At 50.6% G+C, this 22,912-nt stretch overlaps 1 protein-coding gene across 1 annotated transcript in view; it reads left to right on the top strand.

Annotated features, from left to right (window-relative positions):
- The window catches only part of RASGRP2 (RAS guanyl releasing protein 2), a 1,313,980-nt gene that overhangs the window by 588,047 nt on the left and 703,021 nt on the right, over positions 1-22,912 (top strand). The window contains exons 4-5 of the mRNA XM_040327755.1: positions 21,294-21,344; positions 21,447-21,578. Coding sequence (XP_040183689.1) covers positions 21,294-21,344; positions 21,447-21,578 — 183 coding nt within the window. The remainder of the gene's footprint in view (positions 1-21,293; positions 21,345-21,446; positions 21,579-22,912) is intronic.

The raw sequence follows: 22,912 nt of genomic DNA, 5'->3' as shown, positions 1-22,912 counted from the left end.
AGTATGATGCACGAATTCCGTTGTTGGGGGAACAACCGAAGCAGGAGTGGACAGCCGAGTTAAGCAGACTGATCCGGGCAGAAATGCGGTTGGACGAAAGCTATAGAGACCTCCGGTGGTGTGTAGCCCAAGAGTGCCCGTGGTCAGCGGATGACAGCCCCACGGAAGGCTATGACTATGATGGCCTGGGACTATTGTATTGGAGGATGTCCAGTGATTTTGACTTCGGGGATGATAGGGAGTGGCGCTTGGAGGACATAATGGAGCACAGAGAACAAAAATTAAATGTCTCGGAAGGCCACTGGTTACAGGAAGATTTGGAGTTTCTGGCCATTCAGGAATGGGAGCTGGAGATCGCCTACAGACAGCTGCTAGATTCTGCTGAGCAGCAGGGTGGGGCTCCCGTTGCCTGGGACTATGAGGAAATTTTAGATGACAACTGTGAAATCCTGGCTGATGAATCGGCAGTGGAAAATCTGAAGATTGCCATTCCCAAAGCTGAAGCGGATGATGTGGAGTTCCAGGGGGCTAGGGCAGTTGGCTCATCTCCCCAGCCACAGATTACAGAACGTATGGACTTAATGGACCGTTCAGAGGATGTTACGGTTTATGCATACCCAGCAGAAGAGCTGGCAACAGAGCAGAGTGCCACGAGCCTCTGCTCTCAACTAGCAGGAGAGGGAGTTCCTGTGGTAGTGGATGGGACTGTGGTCTCCACTCACAGCAACCCAGCGGAAGAGCTGGCAACAGAGCAGAGTGCCACAAGCCTCTGCTCTCAACTAACGGAAGAGGGAGTTCCTGGGGTAGTGGATGGGACTTCAGTCTTCACTGACACAACCCCAGAAAATGGTGCGGCACTGAGACAGGAGGATGTGAGCCTTGCTTTGCAAGCACCGGGGGATGTTCACCTACCACCAGTGGATGGGACTTCAGTCTCCACTGGTATACCCCAGGGATGGGGGGCAGTTGGCCCAGATCCCCAACAGCATGATGGACTGAGCCCAGTCACCCTGTCTTCTCTCCAGCAGCTGAAAGGACTCCAGGGAGAAGGGCCAGTCCAGGCCTCTCCCCAGCGGCAGGCCTGTTCTCTGAGAGAGGCAGAGGTTGGCTGGGTGGGTAATGCTTTGTTTGGAGCAATTTATTTTGGGTACAGTATGGATACCAGCATTGGAGGACTGGAACTACTGACTAACTTCGGAGTCAACCCGTTTGGGGTTCCCTCCTGTGTCAGTCTCCCACCGAAAGGGGAGAGATGTAACGGAATGACCCGTGACACCCAGAGACTTTTAAAGGATGGGGGGTACTCCTGTGCCAGCGTCACTAATGACTCTTGGGTCTAGGGTCACCCTGTGCCCCTTTTGGGCATAGGGTGACTGAGAAATATTAATTATAAATTACATGAGATGGGACATTACTGATAATTCATGTATTGCAGGATATCTTGAAATATTACAAGTTGTTCTGAACTCAACAGGTCAATAGGCTCCTGAAAGACATCCCATTGTCCATTGTGTGATGCTAATCCTGTGCTGTGTCTATTGTACTGATTAAGTCTGAAAGGTCAGATGTCTCCTTTCAGGGGTAGGGAATTAGCATGTCAATTATGTTTAGTAAAGGAATGTGTTTGTGTGAAAAGTCTATTGATGATACTACTGTATGTGATATGAATAGCAGGTGAGAGTCATAACGTCTGACTTCTCAGGTGTAGTAATTAGGTCATGTTAATTGTGTCAGACCAGTGCCGAAAAGTTTGTAGAATGTGATTGAAGCCCCATTGTGTTATGTGTGGGTGGAGAGTTCCTTTGTTCCTTTGATTACTGTAACATGCTTGTAACTGCATAAAAAGCTGAGAAGGAACCATTAAAGTCATTGTAACGGTCACCACCGTTTACGACCTTCCATCAACCCACGACAGCTCATCTGACACTCCAACCCTCCAACATACATCAGACATCCCATTTCCCAGAATAACAAGACTTGCTCTGTGTTCTGGTTTCAAATGCAAGACAACTATAATGGCTAGCTCTCAAGTTTATATACAGTTTTCAAGGCATGCTTCAATGATCACAGGAACAATCAAACTCTCCACCCACACACTGGGGGGGCTTCAATACACCTTCAGATGGCTAATTGCTAAACATTCTACACATGTCGGCACCGGTCTATAATTATCATGACCTAATCACTCCACCTGAGAAGTCACATTCCTTCATTAACAGAATTCAAACAAAACACCATCACACAATGAATTCCCCTCAAACCACATCTTTAGACAGACGTTCTGTCTCCGCATACAGCTTGACAAGTTCCATTCCACACACAAGACAGTATTTAGCATACATAATGAGAGATCCTGGACCAGACTCAGTTAGCATGTCAACAGTCTACACCAGGGGTGTCAAACTGGCGGCCCTCCAGCTGTTCCGGAACTACAAGTCTTACATGCCTCTGCCTGTGGGAGTCATGCTTGTAACTGTTAGCCTTGCAATGCCTCATGGGACTTGTAGTTTTGCAACAGCTGGAGGGCCGCCAGTTTGACACCCCTGGTCTACACAGAGAGATGAGTCATAGAATAAACCAACACTTTGCAATATCTCCTGCAATATGAGCTATCAGTAATGTCCCCTGTCCTGTAATTTAGGATATAATTTCTCAGTCACCCTATGGCCCTATCGGACATAAGGTGACCCTATACATAAGACTCCTTGGTGACGCCGGTACAGGAGTACCCCTCATCCTTCCAAAGTCTCTGGGTGTCCCGGGTCATTCCGTTACATCTCTCCCCTTTCTGTGGGAGACTGACACAGGAGGGAACCCCAAACAGGTTGACTCCGAAGTCAGTCAGTAGTACCAGTCCTTCAATGCTGGTATCCATACCGTACCCCAAATAAATTGTTCCAAACAGAGCATTACTCACCCCGCCAACCTCTGCCTCTCTCAGAGAACCTGCCTGCCGCTGGGGAGAGGCCTGGACTGGCCCTTCTCCCTGGAGTCCTTTCAGCTGCTGGAGAGAAGACAGGGTGACTGGGCTCAGTCCATCATGTTGTTGGGGATCTGGGCCAACTGGCCCCCATCCCTGGGGTATACCAGTGGAGACTGAAGTCCCATCCACTGGTGGTAGAAAATCCCCTGATGCTTGCAAAGCAAAGCCGACATCCTCCTGTCTCGGTGACGCACCATTTTCTGGGGTTGTGTCAGTGAAGACTGAAGTCCCATCCACTGCCCCAGGAACTCCCTCTTCCGTTAAGTGAGAGCAGAGGCTTGTGGCACTCTGCTCTGTTTCCAGCTCTTCCGCTGGGTCGCTTTGAGGGGAGACCACAGTCCCATCCCCCGATGTCAGCTCAAGCTGCAGTTGTGTGCAGCAGCCAGTAGCATCCTGCCCTGCCGCCAGTGATTCAGCTGGGAGTAAATGCTTTACCACCACAGCTTGTTGCTGGGAAGAGGGGCCAACTGTCCCAGCTCCCTGGAACTCCACTTCCATTGTGACCGGCATCTGTACCTCTCCCCTCTCTTCAGTTGGTGCTGCTGTGACTTCTGCTGCTGCAGCACCTCTTTGCTGTAGCCAAGTGGCATCCACAGCCGCTATAACCCGGTCTGTGATCTCCGGTGGAGGATTAGGTCATGATTAGAGTTGAGCGGACACTTGGATGTTCGGGTTCGGACCCGAACCCGGACTTTGAAAAAAAGTTTGGGTTCAGGACCGAACCCGAACCCGGACTTTGACCCGGACCCGAACCCCATTGAAGTCAATGGGGACCCGGACTTTTGACTACAAAAATGTCTCTAAAAAACTAAGGGAAAGGGCTGGAGGGCTGCAAATTGCAGCAAAATGTCGGGAAGAGCATGACAAGTACTCTGAAAATAAATGTGGCTAGGGAAATAACTCAAAATAACATAAAAAAAAATCATTTTGCAAAATGTCGGGAACAGCATGGCAAGTACTCTTAAAAAAAATGTGGATAGGGAAATAACTCAAAATAACATAAAATAAAACATAAAAAAAATAAAAATTAAAAAAATAAAATAATTTTGACCTAGGAGGACGAGGTCCATATGTATCAGGAGGTTGAGGTGGATGTGGCGGTGAAGGTGGAAGCGGCGGCGGAGGAGGAGGAGGAGGAGGTAGCCAACACAGCAGGTTTTGGTTTTTAATATATGTATTTTTTAAATTAGGGTAAACCCCAAAAGAGTGAGAAAGATCTAGGGTTGCTACCTCATCCCTTTAAACCAGAACACAGAGTAATTACACAGGTTCTGGGGCTAATTTACTGTCGATAAGGCACCAAGTGAGTTTAATTAGCAGCAACTTAATCAGCCAGAGAACCTGTGTAATTAATGTTTTTGCTTTTAAAGGGATGAGATGGCATCCCTAGAAAGATCAGAAAAAAAAACAATGGCTGGGTAAGGCCGGCCCGGTGTCTATTCTGCACAAGGTACGGACAAGTCCTGTGGGATCCATGCCTGGTTCATTTTAATGAACGTGAGCTTGTCCACATTGGCTTTGGACAGGCGGCTGCGCTTGTCTGTGATAACGCCCCCTGCCGTGCTAAATACACATTCAGACAATACGCTGGCCGCAGGGCAGGCCAGCACCTCCAAGGCGTAAAGGGCAAGCTCAGGCCATGTGCCCAATTTGGAGACCCAGAAGTTTAAGGGGGCATAGCCGTCATTCAGTACGTGTAGGCGTGTGCACACATACTGCTCCACCATGTTGCTGAAATGCTGCCTCCTGCTAAAACGTTCCATATCAGCTGGTGGTGCTGTTTGTTGTGGCGTGCTGACAAAGCTTTTCCACATTTCGGCCATGCTAACCCTGCCTTCTGAGGTGCTGGCGGTGCCCCTGCTGCGTTGGCGACCTCTTCCTCCTCCTCTGCCTTCGCCTTCTGCTTCCACTGTGCCCCCGCTGCCAGGTGGGAATTGCACCAGCAGCGCGTCTACCAGCGTGCGCTTGTACTCGCGCATCTTGCATTCACGCTCCAGTGAGGGGATTAAGGACGGTACATTGTCCTTGTAACGGGGATCCAGCAGCGTGGCCACCCAGTAATCAGCACCTGTCATAATGTGCGAAACACGCCGGTCATTGCGGAGACACTGCAGCATGTAATTGCTCATGTGTGCCAGGCTGCCCAGAGTCAACGAACAGCTGTCCTCTGTGGGAGGTGTATCATCTGTGTCCTCTGTATACCCCCAGCCACGCACCAGTAATGGCCATGAGCTGGTCTGGATGCCATCCTGCTGTGAACATGGTTCCTCCTCCTCCTCATCCTCCACCGCGTCATCCTTCAGAACTGTGCCCTTGCTGGACAATTGTGTACCTGGCCTTTGTTGGTGCACGAACCCACCCTCAGAGCCACTAGTGAATGACTGCCCTGAAAGCCTTGCAAATGATCCTGATTCCTCCTCCTCCTCCTCCTGTGCCACATCCTCTTCCATCATCGCCCGTAGCGTTTTTTCAAGGAGGCATAGAACTGGGATAGCTGAGAGCGGCGTCATTGGCACTGGCCATGTTGATGGAGTACTCAAAACAGCGCAACAAGGCACACAGGTCTCGCATGGAGGCCCAGTTATTGGTGGTAAAGTGGTTCTGTTCCGCAGAGCGACTCACGCGTGCGTGCTGCAGCTGGAACTCCACTATCACCTGCTGCTGCTCGCACAGTCTGGCCAGCATGTGCAAGGTGGAGTTCCACCTTGTGGGCACATCACATATGAGGCGGTGAGTGGGAAGGCCGAAGTTACGCTGCAGCGCTGCCAGGCCGAGCAGCAGCAGGGTGAGAATGCCGAAAGTGCGCACAGACGGCCCACACTTTCTGCAGCAGCTGTGGCATATCGGGGTAAGTTTTCAGGAAACTCTGCACCACCAAATTCAGCACATGCGCCAGGCAAGGGATGTGCGTCAAACCGGCTAGGACCAGAGCTGCTACGAGATTTCGCCCGTTACCGCACACCACCAGGCCCGGCTTGAGGCTCACTGACGCCAACCACTCATCGGTCTGTTGTTCCATGTCCCTCCACAACTCCTGCGCGGTGTGTGGTTTTCCCCCCAAACAGGAACGTTTTAAAACTGCCTGCTGGCATTTACCCATGGCTGTGCTGAAGTTGGTGGTGAATTTGTTATGCTGACTGGATGAGGAGGCGGTAGAGGATGAGGAAGTGGAGTAGAAACAGGAGGCAAACTGAAATTACCTGCAATCCTCGGTGGTGGAAGGACATGCGCCAAACTGCTATCCGCCTCAGGCCCAGCCACCACTACATTTACCCAGTGCGCTGTTAGGGAGATATAAAGTCCCTGACCGTGCATACTGGTCCACGTATCCGTGGTTAGGTGGACCTTGACACAGATGGCGTTGCGCAGTGCACACCTGATTTTGTCCCCCACTTGGTTGTGCAGGGAAGGGATGGCTCGCCTGGAAAAGTAGTGGCGGCTGGGCACGACGTACTGTGGGACAGCCAATGCCATCAGGCTTTTAAAACTCTGCGTCTCCACCAGACGGAATGACAGCATTTCAAAGGCCAGTAATTTTGAAATGCTGGCATTCAGGGCCAGGGATCGCGGGTGGGTAGAGGGGTACTTCCTCTTACGCTCCAGTGTTCGGGAGATGGAGAGCTGAATGCTTCCATGGGACATTGTGGAGATGTTTGGTGACCCAGGTGGTAGTGTTGCTTGTCGGTCCTCTAATTGAGGGGTGGCAGGTGGCACTGTCACTACGGAGGTGGATGAAGAGGCAGAGAGGCCTGAGACTGATGCAGAAGAGGAAGCAGGAGGAGCCAGAGACCTTTCTTGGTTTTTGAGGTGTCTACTCCACTGCAGCTCGTGCTTTGCACTTAGATGCCTGGTCATGCAGGTTGTGCTCAGGTTGAGAACGTTTATGCCTCGCTTCAGGCTCTGATTTCCCAACGTGCAAACCACGCGTGTCTTGTCATCAGCACATTGTGTGAAGAACTGCCATGCTAGGGAACTCCTTGGACCTGGCTTTGGTGTGCTCGGTCCCTTGCTGCGTTGGGCAGTAGCAGGCGTACTGTCTAGGGGACAGACGCTCTGCTTTGGCACCCTGCTCCCTCTTCTGCTGTGCTGGTGGCTCTGTGTGACCACGGCCTCTTCCTCCGAACTACACGGGTCACCTGCATGAGGTTGATTCCATGTCGGGTCGAGGACCTCTTCGTCCTGCACATCATCTTCCACCCAGTCTTCACCACTGCCCAGCTTGTCGGTCTGCACAATTGCAAAAGCACCAGCAGTTGGCAACTGTGTTTCATCATCATCCAAGACGTGCTGTGATGGCCCCCCATGTACTCATTTTGAAATATAAGTGGTTGGGCATCGGTGCACTCAATCTCTTCCCCTTCTGGGGCTGGGCTAGGTGGATGGCCCTGGGAACACATTCTAACAAGAAGCAGGTAACCCAGCCCTAAACAATTGTACTGCACAGACAGTATATGACAGGGGACAGGTAGAGTGCTGGTGAAATGGGCAGAGATTCACCTATATATTTCTCAAACTATAGCAAGAAGCAGGTAACCCAGCCCTAAACAATTGTACTGCACAGACAGTATATGACAGGGGACAGGTAGAGTGCTGGTGAAATGGGCAGAGATTCACCTATATATTTCTCTACATATAGCAAGAAGCAGGTAACCCAGCCCTAAACAATTGTACTGCAGACAGTATATGACAGGGGACAGGTAGAGTGCTGGTGAAATGGGCAGAGATTCACCTATATATTTCTCTAACTATAGCAAGAAGCAGGTAACCCAGCCCTAAACAATTGTACTGCACAGACAGTATATGACAGGGGACAGGTAGAGTGTGCTGGTGAAATGGGCAGAGATTCACCTATATATTTCTCTAACTATAGCAAGAAGCAGGTAACCCAGCCCTAAACAATGTACTATATGAAGCAGATGTCACAGAAAGTTTAGATTTCTGAAGCAGCATACACCTCACTGACACTGTCCCTCAAAATCCAGAGCCTGTCCCTACCATTCCTACACCAGACTGAGGAACGGCCCATAAACCATAAGATGATAATGATGTCAAAGAAATAAATAGTGCTTGGTTAGATTTCTGAAGCAGGATCAAACCTCACTGACACTGTCCCTAAGAACCAGTCAGCAGCCTTTCCCTATCATAACTAGAGCAGAGTTCACTGAATAAAGAATGCTTGTTTAGAAGTATGAAGCCGGATAAACCTCACTGACACTGTCCCTAAGCAGCAGCAGCAGCCTTTCCCTATCACTTTACAGTTCGGGTTCGCTCAACCCTAGTCATGATAATTATAGACCAGTGCCGACATGTCTAGAATGTTTTATCAATTAGCCATCTGAAGGTGTATTGAAGCCCCCCCAGTGTGTGGGTGGAGAGTTTGATTGTTCCTGTGATCATTGAAGCATGCCTTGAAAACTGTATATAAACTTGAGAGCTAGCCATTAAAGTTGTCTTGCATTTGAAACCAGAACACAGATCAAGTCTTGTTATTCTGGGAAATGGGATGTCTGATGTCTGTTGGAGGGTTGGAGTGTCAGATGAGCTGTCGTGGGTTGATGGAAGGTCGTAAACGGTGGTGACCGTTACAATTGGTGGCCACTTGTAACGGTCACCACCATTTACGACCTTCCATCAACCCACGACAGCTTATCCGACACACAGACAAACCAGCCAGCACGATCCATATCAATTCCCCAAAAAATGAGACTGACCGCTCTATTCTCTGCTTCAAGATGTATGAACACTTTTAATGGTTACTTTCAGTCTTATATACAGTACAACAGGTTACAGTAATCACAGGAACAAAACCCCACCCCACCCATACATCACACGATGAGCTATAATCATATTCTTTTAGATAATTACATAGAGGAGTTAATTATCCCCCAGACGTTACGTCTCCGACAATAAGTCATTCACCTGCACAATACACATTCCTTAAGTGACCTTTAGACTGCTAACTCACAACACATATCTATCATCAGTAGCATTTTCACACAGTGTTATTAGCATACATAATGAAAAGGTCTGTAGAAGCCAGGCAAGGCTCGTTTACATAATTACCACCTTAACAGCCTGTGTTCCCACATGAATGAGTCACTCTATTGACCGGTTGTAATTAGAATATTCTTTACAGACATTAAATAATATATTGTAGATTACCGTCCATGTTAAAACAATCCAACATGTGTCCCCTGTCCTGTAATTTAGGATATAATTTCTCAGTCACCCTATGGCCCTAGACATAAGACTCCTTGGTGACGCCGGTACAGGAGTACCCCTCATCCTTCCAAAGTCTCTGTTTGTCACAGGTAATTCCGTTGCATCTCTCCCTTTCGGTGGGAGACTGACACAGGAGGGAACCCCAAACAGGTTGACTCCGAAGTCAGTCAGTAGTTCCAGTCCTCCAATGCTGGTATCCATACCGTACCCCAAATAAATTGCTCCAAACAGAGCATTACTCACCCTGCCAACCTCTGCCTCTCTCAGAGAACCTGCCTGCCGCTGGGGAGAGGCCTGGACTGGCCCTTCTCCCTGGAGTCCTTTCAGCTGCTGGAGAGAAGACAGGGTGAATGGGCTCAGTCCATCATGCTGTTGGGGATCTAGGCCAACTGGCCCCATCCCTGGGGTATACCAGTGGAGACTTGAGTCCCATCCACTGGTGGCAGAAAATCCCCCGATGCTTGCAAAGCAAAGCCGACATCCTCCTGTCTCGGTGACGCACCATTTTCTGGGGTTGTGTCATTGAAGACTGAAGTCCCATCCACTGCCCCAGGAACTCCCTCTTCCGTTAGATGAGAGCAGAGGCTTGTGGCACTCTGCTCTGTTGCCAGCTCTTCCGCTGGGTTGCTTCGAGTGGAGACCACTCCCACAGGAACTCCCTCTCCTGCTAAGTGAGAGCAGAGGCTTGTGGCACTCTGCTCTGTTGCCAGCTCTTCCGCTGTGTTGCTGTGAGGGGAGACCACAGTCCCATCCCCGATGTCAGCTCAAGCTGCAGTTGTGTGCAGCACCCAGTAGCATCCTGCCCTGCTGCCAGTGATTCAGCTGGGAGTAAAAGCTTTACCACCACAGCTTGTTGCTGGAGAGAGGGGCCAACTGCCCCAGCTCCCTGGAACTCCACTTCCATGGTGACTGGCATCTGTACCTCTCCCCGCTCTTCAGTTGGTGCTGCTGTGACTTCTGCTGCTGCAGCACCTCTTTGCTGTAGCCAAGTGGCAGAGCTTTTTGCCGAGAAACCCGAGCGTGTGTATACTTACCTGCCTCCATGGAAACCCGCGCATGCTCGATGAGACTTCGGCGCATGCGCGGTAGCTTCCAAGGCATAGTGTAGGGTGTAGCAAGATGGCGGCGATGACATCGAATGTGATGAGCGCATGCTTGTCGTAGTCGATGACGTCACCGCGTTCTTGCCATTCAAAAGAACGGCGGTTTCTTTGAAGGGTGTGTGTGTACACTCGGCGAGCAAGAAAGCTTGACAGAAATCTCGTCAGGAATGTTTTTTCCTGACGAGATTCCCGGCCGTGTGTACAGGGCTATATAATTCATTTCTGTCGAGCTACAATCCGATGATATAGCATGTGTCAGCCGTAGTATTTTACGAACATCTACCTCCGTGACTCCAATTCTCAACTCTTCCTCCCATTTTCTAATAAATATCGGGGGCCCCAGTATTTTTAATCCGTTCAAAATTTTGTGAATCCTCGAAATCTCTCTCTTTCCATCTATCACTGAGGACAGCTGCTTCAGTGGGAGCAAACTGTCCTCAGACCTGATCAGTTGGGGAAGGGACTCCACAAAGTGTTTCAACTATGCATACCTCCACCTGTTTATTTCCAGTACCACTTTATTATTTGTAAGTTCCTGGAAAGTGCATAATTTATCTTTCACTGTAATATCTTTTAACTGTGCGTCTTTTTGCTTAATCCAATTACCAAACAAACTCTATTTTCATGGAGCTAAGTAGTTTGTGTCACATGGTGTTATTAGAGGGGAATTGTATTCCCACTTTTCCCTTATGTACAGGCAGGGCCAGCCTTAGGTGTTCAGGCACCCTGTGCGAGCTAATCCTGTGGCGCCCCCCCCCCCCAGCATATTCACCCCTCGCCCCCTGGTCACCTAAACATACACAAATATGAAAAAACCCAACATGCCTGGGCCCCCCCCCATCCCTCACTATCCACAATGCCTAGGTACACCTTCCCTCAGCACCTACTGTGCCTATAGCCCCCTTTATTACAGAAATACTACATGAGATGGTTAGAGACTGCAGACATGGTACAGGAGATGGTCAGAGACTGCAGACATGGTACAGGAGATGATCAGAGACTGCAGACATTGTACAGGAGAGGGTCAGAGACTGCAGACATTGTACAGGAGAGGGTCAGAGACTGCAGACATTGTACAGGAGAGGGTCAGAGATTGCAGATATAACATAAGAGAAGGTCAGACTGTGGTCATAACACAGGAGATGGTCAGAGACTGCAGACATTATACAAGTGTGTCCTAGCAGTGACCAGTGTGGAAAAACATTGATCACTGCAAACAAAAGTTTAAAAGCTATAACTTTAAAGCGGAGCTCCACCCTCCACCTCTGCTCATCGGAAGCCTCCCCCCTCCGGTGTCACATTTGACACCTTTTTAGGGGGAGGGGGGTGCAGATACCTGTCTAAAGACAGCTATTTGCACCCACTTCCGGTCACACAGTCTGCGGGTAGACTGCGGGCAGGACGTCAGATCCCCCCCCCCGTTGTGTTCTGGGAAACACACAGCTCCCAGAACACAGTGGGAACCAGTTAGCATGGCAAAGCATGACTCGTGCATGCGCCGTAGGGAACCGGGCAGTGAATCCGGAGCGCTTCACTTTCTGGTTTCCTCACCGTGGATGACGCGGGGGTAGCAATGACGAGCGATCACTTGTCCTCTGCTGCGGACGGCGCTGGACTCCAGGACAGGTAAATGTCCTAATATTAAAAGTCAGCAGCTGCAGTATTTGTAGCTGCTGGCTTTTAATTTTTTTTTTCAGGGAGCATTCGCTTTAAGTGCAAAAAAAAACAAAAAAAAAAAAAACATATTTTCTAACAGTCATTTCTCAAGCACAGGAGGACAGTAAATGGTTAACAGGTCTGTGAAGCTCCCAGCCTGACCAGCTAATTCCTTCAAAGATAACAAGGAAAGTTAGATAAACGACACCAACTCTGCACACATAGCTATAGAAGCATCTTGCAGAAGTATAATCTTCAGTCACTGTGCTGTGTGCAGTGTAAATAAAAACACAGATAAGAAGCAGTGTGAGAAGACAGAAGTCATCCCTCCATCACTGTCTAATCTACACACATGACTATGGTATACCAGAATTCACCCTGACCGCTAAAGCCCCTTTACAGTTAATACCCCCACTTAACCTTTAATAAATAATGAGACCACTACTTAGTGTTGGAGTAAAAACTGGCCGTAGCAGCCTCCTTTATTTTAAATACTGTTTAAATAATCATAAATAACCAATAACAAAAACCAATAACACATAGAGAAAAAACACTTATTTCCTGAGATAATAACCTCTCTAACATGGTGCTGGACTTTGCAGGACCCATTAACCCTTAATTCGTTAACCTTTAAACTTTGTAACTATGTAACACTTTTTTGGCACTGCGGTGTCCTAACCTCTGGTCATAGGCCTCAAGCCGAAGCTGGCTCAAAGACGACCATTGACCGCAGTGCCCCCATTCACCAACCTTCCAGCTACATTAGTAGACTGGGAACTAGAAACCCCTTCAGAAACCATCCACCACTGGGTACTGGTGTCCATCTTTGGGGTAATATCTTCTCCTGCAAAGTCCAAAAACACCCGCCACTGCCACGACAACGTGATCCATAAACCTGAAAGAAAAGAAAACACCAAAACAGCACCAAACCACATACCAATTTATCCATATACCATCAATACCGTAATCAATAAAACCCCAGAATAAAGGGAGGGTGGGTGGGAACTTCACTCCCCCACGCTGCCTCTGCCCGGGAAACTGAGAGTAAGAGATATCTGTGATCTCTCCTCCCCTGCTCTGCTCCTCCCCCCACAGCTACTAGGGTTTCTGTTAACCCTGTCATGGCCGCCCTACACTGACTTCCAGTTGCTCCGGGCCTCACTTGACTATGGTATACCAGAATTCACCCTGACCGCTAAAGCCCCTTTACAGTTAATACCCCCACTTAACCTTTAATAAATAATGAGACCACTACTTAGTGTTGGAGTAAAAACTGGCCGTAGCAGCCTCCTTTATTTTAAATACTCTTTAAATAATCATAAATAACCAATAACAAAAACCAATAACACATAGAGAAAAAACACTTATTTCCTGAGATAATAACCTCTCTAACATGGTGCTGGACTTTGCAGGACCCAATAACCCTTAACTCGTTAACCTTTAAACTTTGTAACTATGTAACACTTTTTTGGCACTGCGGTGTCCTAACCTCTGGTCATAGGCCTCAAGCCGAAGCTGGCTCAAAGACGACCATTGACCGCAGTGCCCCCATTCACCAACCTTCCAGCTACATTAGTAGACTGGGAACTAGAAACCCCTTCAGAAACCATCCACCACTGGGTACTGGTGTCCATCTTTGGGGTAATATCTTCTCCTGCAAAGTCCAAAAACACCCGCCACCAGCACCCAAAGGTAACCCCTTACCTATGGGAGCACCTCCACACCCTCATCGCTTGCTGTACCCCCTCCTCTAAACGCAACACCCACATATCAATCCCCACGTCCGTGAGGTGAACACCATCACTCCTGAGGTATCTCCATGTGTCCACTTCCAATTCGGGGTGCCGAACCACTAGCCCCCCGTTCCTGAGCACAAACCGCCCCACATTTCTGTTTATCTTCCTGCGCGCCCGATTCACCCCCTCTACCGACCTGGCCATCCTCCATGTTGACCTGGCCACCATGTCTGACCACACCACTATCGTATCCGGAAAGGACATCCGGATCCGCTGAAAGTCAAATTTAATGTCCCGTGCTATCTCCATCATCGATCTCACTCCAAGATCATTCCCCCCGGCGTGAATAACCAGAACCTCCGGTGGCCTGTCCAGCTGTGCAAATTTGTGCACCTCCGGCACCACCTTGCTCCATAACATCCCGGGGACCCCCAACCACCTTACACTCGCCTCCTGTCTCGATATTCCCAGGCTGGCGACCGGTCGGGCGATCACCCGCCCGTCTGGCCCCCCGAACCACATAGGAGTGGCCCATTATCCAGACCAAAAGCGGTCCAGTACCTGAAAACAGTAAACAAAAAAAAAAAAACACGTCACCAACATACCCACATAGAGATAACCCGCTTTTGAGTAATCCCTGTCACCCCCTTTGCCCCGTAACTCAAAACCCCACTCCCCAGACCTTCAACCCAAACTAGCCACCAGCTGCGGCCTAACATATAATTGAAACCGCCTGGATTCCCAACGCCCTATCCTCTTTATTGCCTCTTCACCCAGTCCATTCCTTGCCGCTTCCGTAGCTGCCCCGATCCTAAAGGAATGAGCCGAGAACTCCTTTGCCACCAGGCCCAATGCCCCCAGACACTTCCTAAACACTGCCACAAACTGATATCGTGACATCGGGGACCCATTTTCGTGTACCAAAAAGGCGCCCCCCACCCCCGGACGTATGTCCAGGTAGTCCCTTACCAGCCCGACCGGGCACAACTCCGACCCTTCAATTGGGAACACATGAACCGCCCTTCCCTTGCCACTCTGATCCGTTTTGGACCTTCTGAGCCACAACGTGACCCCCTCCGGGATCCAACCGACATCCGCAACTCCCATGCCCCCCTGGACCAATTTCGACGGGCTCACCAGCTCGCCCACCCTAAAGGCCCCAAAAAATGCCAGCGCGAATGCCGCGCGGAACAATGTAACTTCAAACCTGGATGAACATATCGCCCCCACTTTAGCCAGGATTCCTCTCAAAACTTCGAAAGACACCGGGCGGCGAGCGTCAGGTCGCCGCCCCTGTTTCCTGTACCCTTTCAGAGCTTGTCGCACCCAGAAGTCCTTTGTAAGATCCGGCCACCCTTGCCATTTGAACAGAAATGCCAACCCGGCCAATTTCTTATCCAACGCCGACGGCGACACTCCCGCTTCCATGTTTCTAGACAAAAAATACAGAACCAGTGTCCTCACCTCCGGTCCCGAAAGGTGAACCTCCGATTCCCTCACCAAATCGCTCCACTCCGACCATACCTTCTCATAGGCCGCCCAAGTACCCGCACTCAACGATTTCCTAATCCAGGTGGAGATTGTTCCAATGGAATCTGCCACAGCCACTCCGGACAAGGGACCCCCCGTTCCTCTGCCTCCGGCACCAGCTCCCGGAACCTGTCCCACTGAAACCGAGACAAAGCGTCAGCCACGACATTGTCCACACCCGGTAAGTGCACCGCATACACAAACACATTCAGCTGCATACAGCGCAGCACCAAGTGTCTCAGGAGACGAATCCCTGGGGGAGAAGATGCGGTAACTCGATTGATCACCTGCACGACCCCCAAGTTATCCCCATGGAAGCGCACCTTCCGATCCCGGAAAGACGTGCCCCATAACTCAACCGCCAGCACCACTGGAAACAGCTCCAGCAGCACCAAATTCTTTGTAAAGCCCGCAGTCACCCAAGACTGCGGCCAAGAGCCAGCGCTCCACTGACCCTGAAAGAAGGCCCCAAAGCCCGCACCCCCGGCCGCATCTGTATACAGCTCCAGGTCAAAATTGCTGACCGGGCCGGACATCCACAAGGCCCTGCCGTTAAAACCCTCTAGAAAAAATTGCCATACCCGCAGGTCCTCCCTATGCTCCTTCACGAGCCGCACATAGTGATTGGGCAACCTAACACCCGCAGTGCTAGCCGACAGCCGACGACAAAAAACCCTCCCCATCGGGATAATCCTGCAGGCAAAATTCAGCTTACCCAACAACGACTGCAAAGCCCGCAGCTGCACCTTATGCACTCCAATCATACCCCTGACCTCCGCCTTGAGGCCTTCTAGCTTATCCTGCGGCAAACGACATTCCATCTCTCGGCGTCTATGACTATGCCCAGGAATTGAATGACAGACCTAGGACCTTCCGTCTTTTCGGGCGCCAAAGGCACCCCAAAACGTTCCGCTATGTGTTCTAGCGTAGATAACAAAACTGCACAAATCCGTGACCCCCCCGGTCCAATGCAGAGAAAGTCATCTAGATAGTGGATGACTGAATTCACTCCCGCCACGTCTCGCACCCACCCATTCCAAAAAGGAACTGAATTGTTCGAACAACGCACAGGATACCGAGCAGCCCATGGGCAGACATTTGTCCACATAGAAACTCCCCTCCCCAGTGACACCCCAACAGTCTGAAGCTGTCCGGGTGCACCGGCAACAGCCGGAAGGCCGCCTCGATGTCCGACTTGGCCATCAACGCCCCCCGACCGTATTTCTTGACCCATCCCACCGCCGCGTCAAACGATGTGTAGCACACCGAACAATCGCCCGCATCAATCGCATCATTTACCGACCCCCCTTTCGGAAATGAGAGGTGGTGAATGAGTCTGAACTTGTTTGGTTCTTCTTCGGTACCAACCCCCAACGGTGATACCACCAGACCCTCCAAAGGGGGGGATTCAAACGGGCCCCCCATGCGGCCTAGCCCCACTTCCTTCCGTAATTTCTCAGAAACCACTTCGGGGGTGTTGGAGAGCCGAACGCAAATTCTTGGACAGCGGCGGAACCACCGTCAAGCTACAAGGAATACAGAACCCCACAGTAAAACCTTCCTCCAGGAGCTGAGCCGCCGCTCTGTCCGGATACCTACCGAGAAACGGCAGCATCCTTCTCACCATCACCGGGGTGCTCCCTCTTACCTGAAGAATCCCCGGGACGTCCCTTGCCCTGCTTGAAGCAGCGGGAAGAGGGGTGATTACCCCACACCCGGAGCACTCATGCTTGTATCGGCACGACCCCCAAACTTGCAGCTACCCTCGTTGAACTGCCAACAAACCCCTTTTTTCTTTCCGGCCGACTGTCCCAGGGAAGAGGCTCCGCCGGCCCCCCCCTGAAAAAAACGGCGCCGACGTCCTCGGAGCCGTCATAAGCCGCATCCAAAGGCTAATGTCCTTGGCGTCCCAACGAATTTCCGGCCTGATCGCCCGACGTTGCCTGAACTGTTCGTCATATCTAATCCAACCTGTGCCCACCATAGCACCTGTAGGCCTCACGATCGCCTCCTGGTAACTGAAGGAGCGCCGAGCAGTGCTCGGGGTTCTTCTCGCCAATCACACTGGCCAAAATGGAATACGCCTGCGACCAGTTTGCAAACGTGCGAGGTATTGCCTGTACCTCCTCTTCTCCTCATCTTCCTTCTTAGAATCCTCTGGTTTTACCCTGTCCAAATTGAATTTTTCCAGCGGTAACAGCGCGAATATCTCCACGTACTCGCTCTTCCAGATCTTTTCCCGTACCTCCTGTTTCAGATGCGACCCCAGCGGCGCATCGTAACAGGTGTAAACCTGTCCCCTAGCCTCATCCGCTAGCCGTACTAAATCCCGTTTTTTGAAGCGGCCCCCGCCGACTCGGCGGTAACCTCCGGCTGCACTGATGCCCCGGCCCCCAAGCCGCCCCCACTTGCCTCCTTTCCAGCTACCACCAACGGCGTAGTGGCAGCCGCCACCGCCGCCGCGGCCACCCCCGTAGCTCCCCCGACCGGCCCCCAAGCCGCCGCCGGGCTTGCGGGAGGTCTGTCCCCCCTTTTAGCTGACTGACCAGAGCCTCTAACCCCGACAAAAACCTTTGCAAACCCACATCACCTCCAGCAATACCACCTGTGCATCCGTAACCTGGGACGCCGGTGCAACAACCACATTCCTCTCAACCACATCAACACATTGCCTATTAGAAACATCAGTGTAAAATGACTTACCGGCTGCGTGGAAGCAATCCCATCAGCCGACCGTCTCGAATCCCTCGTTGCTGGTATCGTCCTGGGCAAGACCTCGTCCTCAGATCCCGACCGCTCTCCCTCCGACCGATCCTCCTCCTCCGATGATGACCCACCGGGCGGCTCGGTCCCGGAGGCCGAAGGCCCAGGGCCGGATTCACTCCCCCTGCGGGCCCTGGACCCGTGCGGCGATTTTGCCGAAGCTTTCCTGCTTGGCGTAACCCTGTTGCTGCCGACGCGCTCCACCTCCTGCAAGTGGCTAGCCGAGGAAGCTGGGGGGCTAGCCACCGTGGCCTGCGATCCCACTCGCCGAGACCCCACCACCGGGCCCGTCACTGCCTGATCCACACGCCGGGCGGGCAAGGCCGCCGCATCTGAGCCCCCTGGCCGTCCCCCCCTTGCACCCATGCTACTCCTGGTGCCCCCGGCTGGGCCTTCCGACACAATACCCGCCGCCCGCTTCGCGGGGGGGGCCCGAAGGGGCCCTGCTATGTCCACTATCCCCCCTCTGCCGTCCCGGGGATATACTGGGCGAATACCGGCGGGGGGGGGCGGGACGAGCGCGTCCGCGAGGCCCCCCGGCCTGTGTGACTAGGCCCCGACGACGCTGCTCCCATGCCTGTGTGATCAGGCCCCGATGCGACCTGAATTGTGTCCCCGTGTGCCCGCACTGCTCCCCGGACCGACCGTTCAGGCCCCGACTCCGCCAGCACCACACCTGTGTGCTCCGGCCCCGATGCTGCTTGTCCGGTCTGGACGCAGCTAGGCCCCGACGCCATGCGCCCCATGTCCCCTCCATCCTGCGATAAAAGCGCCCCCAACTGCCTCTGCAGCCAGTCCTCACCCCGGATAGCCGCCTCCGCCCTCAATCTCCCGAATAAATCCTCGATCGCAGCCATCGCCGTGACAATTTGGGACAAGCGAAATCCTGCAGGCTGAGCAGACACAGCAGGCACTTCACTCCCCCACGCTGCCTCTGCCCGGGAAACTGAGAGTAAGAGATATCTGTGATCTCTCCTCCCCTGCTCTGCTCCTCCCCCCACAGCTACTAGGGTTTCTGTTAACCCTGTCATGGCCGGCCCTACACTGACTTCCAGTTGCTCCGGGCCTCACTGGACAGAACACACCAATCATTAGACTTCTGCATTACCAGTGAGAGTGAGTGACATGATAATCATACCTTCTTCATTCTCAGGTATGTCGGATCCTCTGCATCCATCACTATCATCTTCTCCTGGTCAAATGTGGTGGGCTGGGCAATCTGATTGGCTAAGGGGGTGGTGATAGGCGGAGCAACTTAGAAGTCACGCCCTCCCACTCAGAAGAGCAGCGCTATTGGCTGTCTGACACACTGGTCTGTCCCTCTCCCTCCAGCATGTGAAAGCCGTGGGAGGGAGAGGGGGGGGGGAAGCTGCACACCGCTCTGTACTTAACACCCGCACTGAGCGCCTTGCTGTGCGGGGCCCCTCTATCCTCTGCCAGGAGCCTGGGGAGCAACAATAAGGAGGAAGAAGTGACTAGCATTCTGCAAGCGGTGATGGCCGCAAGGCGCCCCCTGTTGGCCATGGCGCCCTGTGCAGCTGCACACCTCGCACACCGCAAAGGCCGGCCCTGTGTACAGGTGTCCCATGTTGCCATTGCTATCCGTGTAATCGTGTGAGTGTGCTTGTCCGATGCCGCGTACACACGGTCGTTTTTTGTCTTGGAAAAAACATAGTTTTTTATCATGAAAAAAAACCGTTGTTTTTTATCATGAAAAAAAACTAAGTTTTTCAAACTTCATGTTAAAAACAACGTTGCCCACACACCACTTTTTTTTCAAAATGCTCTAGCAAAGCGCAGTTACGTACAACACGTACGACGGCACTCTGTTCCATTCAAGCTCCCATCTCATAACTTTCTTCTGAGCATGCGCGGGTTTAAAACGTTGTTTAAAACGTAGTTTTAGCCCACACACGATAATTTTTTATGACACAAAAAATGACATTTTGAAAAACGACATAAAAAATTGAAGCATGTTCGAATTTTTTTTTGGTGTTTTTTTAGAAGACAAAAAACGATGTGAAGCCCACACACGATCATTTTAAATTACTTTTTTAAAAACGTTGTTTTATTTCATCACAAAAAACGACCGTGTGTACGCAGCATAAGTCTCTAATTTGTGTCGGAATCCATATCCAATCCATAATTTGTGTCCGCGGACCATTTTCATCGGACATGTCCCGTTGTGTGTACGAGGCCTAATAGGTTTTTAGTTCCGGTACACCCAAACCACCTTGTGCCTTGTCTCTCATTAGTACCGCCTGGCTTATACAGGGCTTTTTATTCTGCCAAATAAATCTACGTAGTAGCGTATTTAATGTTTTGAAATATGTTTCTGGGATTGAAATTGGCAACATTTGCATATTATATAATATTTTGGGGAGGGTTGGCATTCTGTCTAGATCAATTTTATTTAAGCCACAATGATGTAACTCCTGTGCAAGTGCGTGGGAGCCACTGCTTACGGCACAGGACTTTCTTTAGAGTGCATACGCCGGTGACGTCACCGACTGCATGTACAGTTAATATCTCCTAAACGGTGCACATTTAGGAATTATTTACAGTACCCATAGTGAGGCCTTAATTTAGGCTTCCATATAGGTAAAAGTCAGAGATGGGTGTATACTCCCACTTTAAAGCAGGGGTTCACCCTATTGATAAAAAAAAAAAAAAAAAAATTCCCTCTAGAATAAAATTCGGCATAGTAGCGCGAGCTACAGTATGCCTGTCTTTATTTTTTTATCCCCGTACTCACTGTGCACTCGTAGATACAAGATTACGACTCCCAGCGGGGAATGGGCGTTTCTATGGAGAGAGAAGGTGATTGACGGCCGGCTCTGGCACGTCACGCTTCCCTGGAAATAGCCGAAATAGGACTTGGCGCTTCACGGCGCCTGCGCATAGTCTGTGCGCAGGCGCCGTATAGCGCCGTGAAGAGCCGAGACCTGTTCCGGCTGTCTTCGGGGAGCTTTACGTGCCAGAGCTGGCCGTCAATCACCTTCCCTCTCCATAGGAACACCCATTCCCCGCGGGGAGTCGTAATCTTGTATCTACGAGTGCACAGTGAGTACGGGGATAAAAAAATAAAGACAGGCATACTGTAGCTCGCGCTACTATGCCTCATTTTATGCTAAAAAGTTGTTATGGAGGGTGAACCACCGCTTTAATTGTACATCACAAACATAACTCTACATGCCATGAAACTATAATAATCATATAGGATGAAGTGAATGCTGATTTTTGTTCAATGCCTATGTTCTCATTATCTGCAGGAATTTTAGTTTCTTAACCTCTATTCACTTCAGATGCTGGTAATAATACAGAACGGGAAAGAATTTGCCATCTTGTGAGGTCATGCATGTCTTATATTATTTATTTTTTTAAATTGCAAGTATCGCTTACAATCAGCAGTTATAGTTCTGCGGTAAACATATCCATTTTTTGTATTTGCAGATTCTGGATAGCTGAATACCCAGCTGAATTTGATCTGAATCCTGAGCTGGGAGATCAAATTAGAGACCTGAAGAGAGCACTGGAAAACAAAGGAAATCGCAGAGAGAGCAGCCTGATAGACATTGAGAGCGTGTAAGTTTTACAGGTTCTGAACTCTAAAAACTAGCTGCTGATTTATGAATGTGTAAAACCCCATACAGTGACCTTTGTTGTCAGATTTCCTTTAGATTTACCAAATACATGTAGTGCAAGGGCCTGCCTAAATGCATACAAATTTAAACTCTTAGGCCGCGTACACACGGTCGGACAAAACCGATGAGAATGGACCGAGGTTCAGTTTCATTGGTCCAAACCGACCGTGTGTATAGCCCATCGGTCTGTTGTCCTTCGGTCCAAAATGTTAAAACATGCTTTAAAATCGAGCCGATGGCCCACTGTCCGATCGGTCCAAACCAATGGTTAGTACAAAAAGCATTAGTTCAAAACCCGCGCATGCTCAGAATCAAGTCGACGCATGCTTGGAAGCATTAAACTTCGTTTTATTCAGCACGTCGTGTGTTTGACGTCACCACGTTCTGACCCGATCGGTTTTTGGAACGATGGTGTGTACGCACATCAGACCATCAGGCCACTTCAGCGGTGAACCGATGGAAATGGCCCGTCGGACCATTCTCATCGGTTTGGAACGACCATGTGTACGCGGCCTTAGGCCCTGTACACACGACCGGTTCATCCGATGAGAGACCGTTTTCATCAGTCCACCACTGAAGTGGTCTGATGGTCTGATGTGCGTACACACCATCAGTTCAAAAATCGATCGGGTCAGAACGCGGTGACGTAAAACACACGCCGTTCTGAAAAAAACAAAGTTCAATGCTTCCAAGCATGCGTCGACTTGATTCTGAGCATGTGCGGGTTTTGAACCAATGCTTTTGTGTACTAACCATCAGTTTGGCCCGATCGGTCAGCTGTCCATCGGTTCGATTTTAAAGCAAGTTTTAAAATTTTGGTCCGAAGGACAAAAGACCGATGGGCCGTACACACGGTCGGTTTGGACCAATGAAACTGAACCTCGGTCCATTCTCATCGGTTTTGACCGGTCATGTGTACGCGGCCTTAAGGGTTGACATTATATTATATGGTTTTGGTAACTCTGAAGGAAAAAAAATCTACAGAAAATTGTATAGTGTGTATCCAGCTTTAGGCCCCTTTCACACGGGCCTTCCGATCAGGTCCGCCTGTCAGTTTTTCAGGCAGACCTGATCGGACGCTCCATTCACCTCTATGGAGCTCAGCTGTGACATGTCCACTGACACCCGCTGATATCCGATCTGATCCTGTCCGTGAAATCCAGATGGATGGAGACCCTATTTTCCATCCGTCTGGAGGATCGGATAAAAATGGACAGGCGGTCTGTTTTCATCGGATCTCCCCATAGAGGAGAGCAGGACTCTGACAGGTCTGTC

This window comes from Rana temporaria, chromosome 11, assembly GCF_905171775.1.
Source record: "Rana temporaria chromosome 11, aRanTem1.1, whole genome shotgun sequence".
NCBI classification, from domain to species: Eukaryota; Metazoa; Chordata; class Amphibia; order Anura; family Ranidae; genus Rana; species Rana temporaria.
This window is presented reverse-complemented; position numbering and strand designations above follow the sequence as displayed.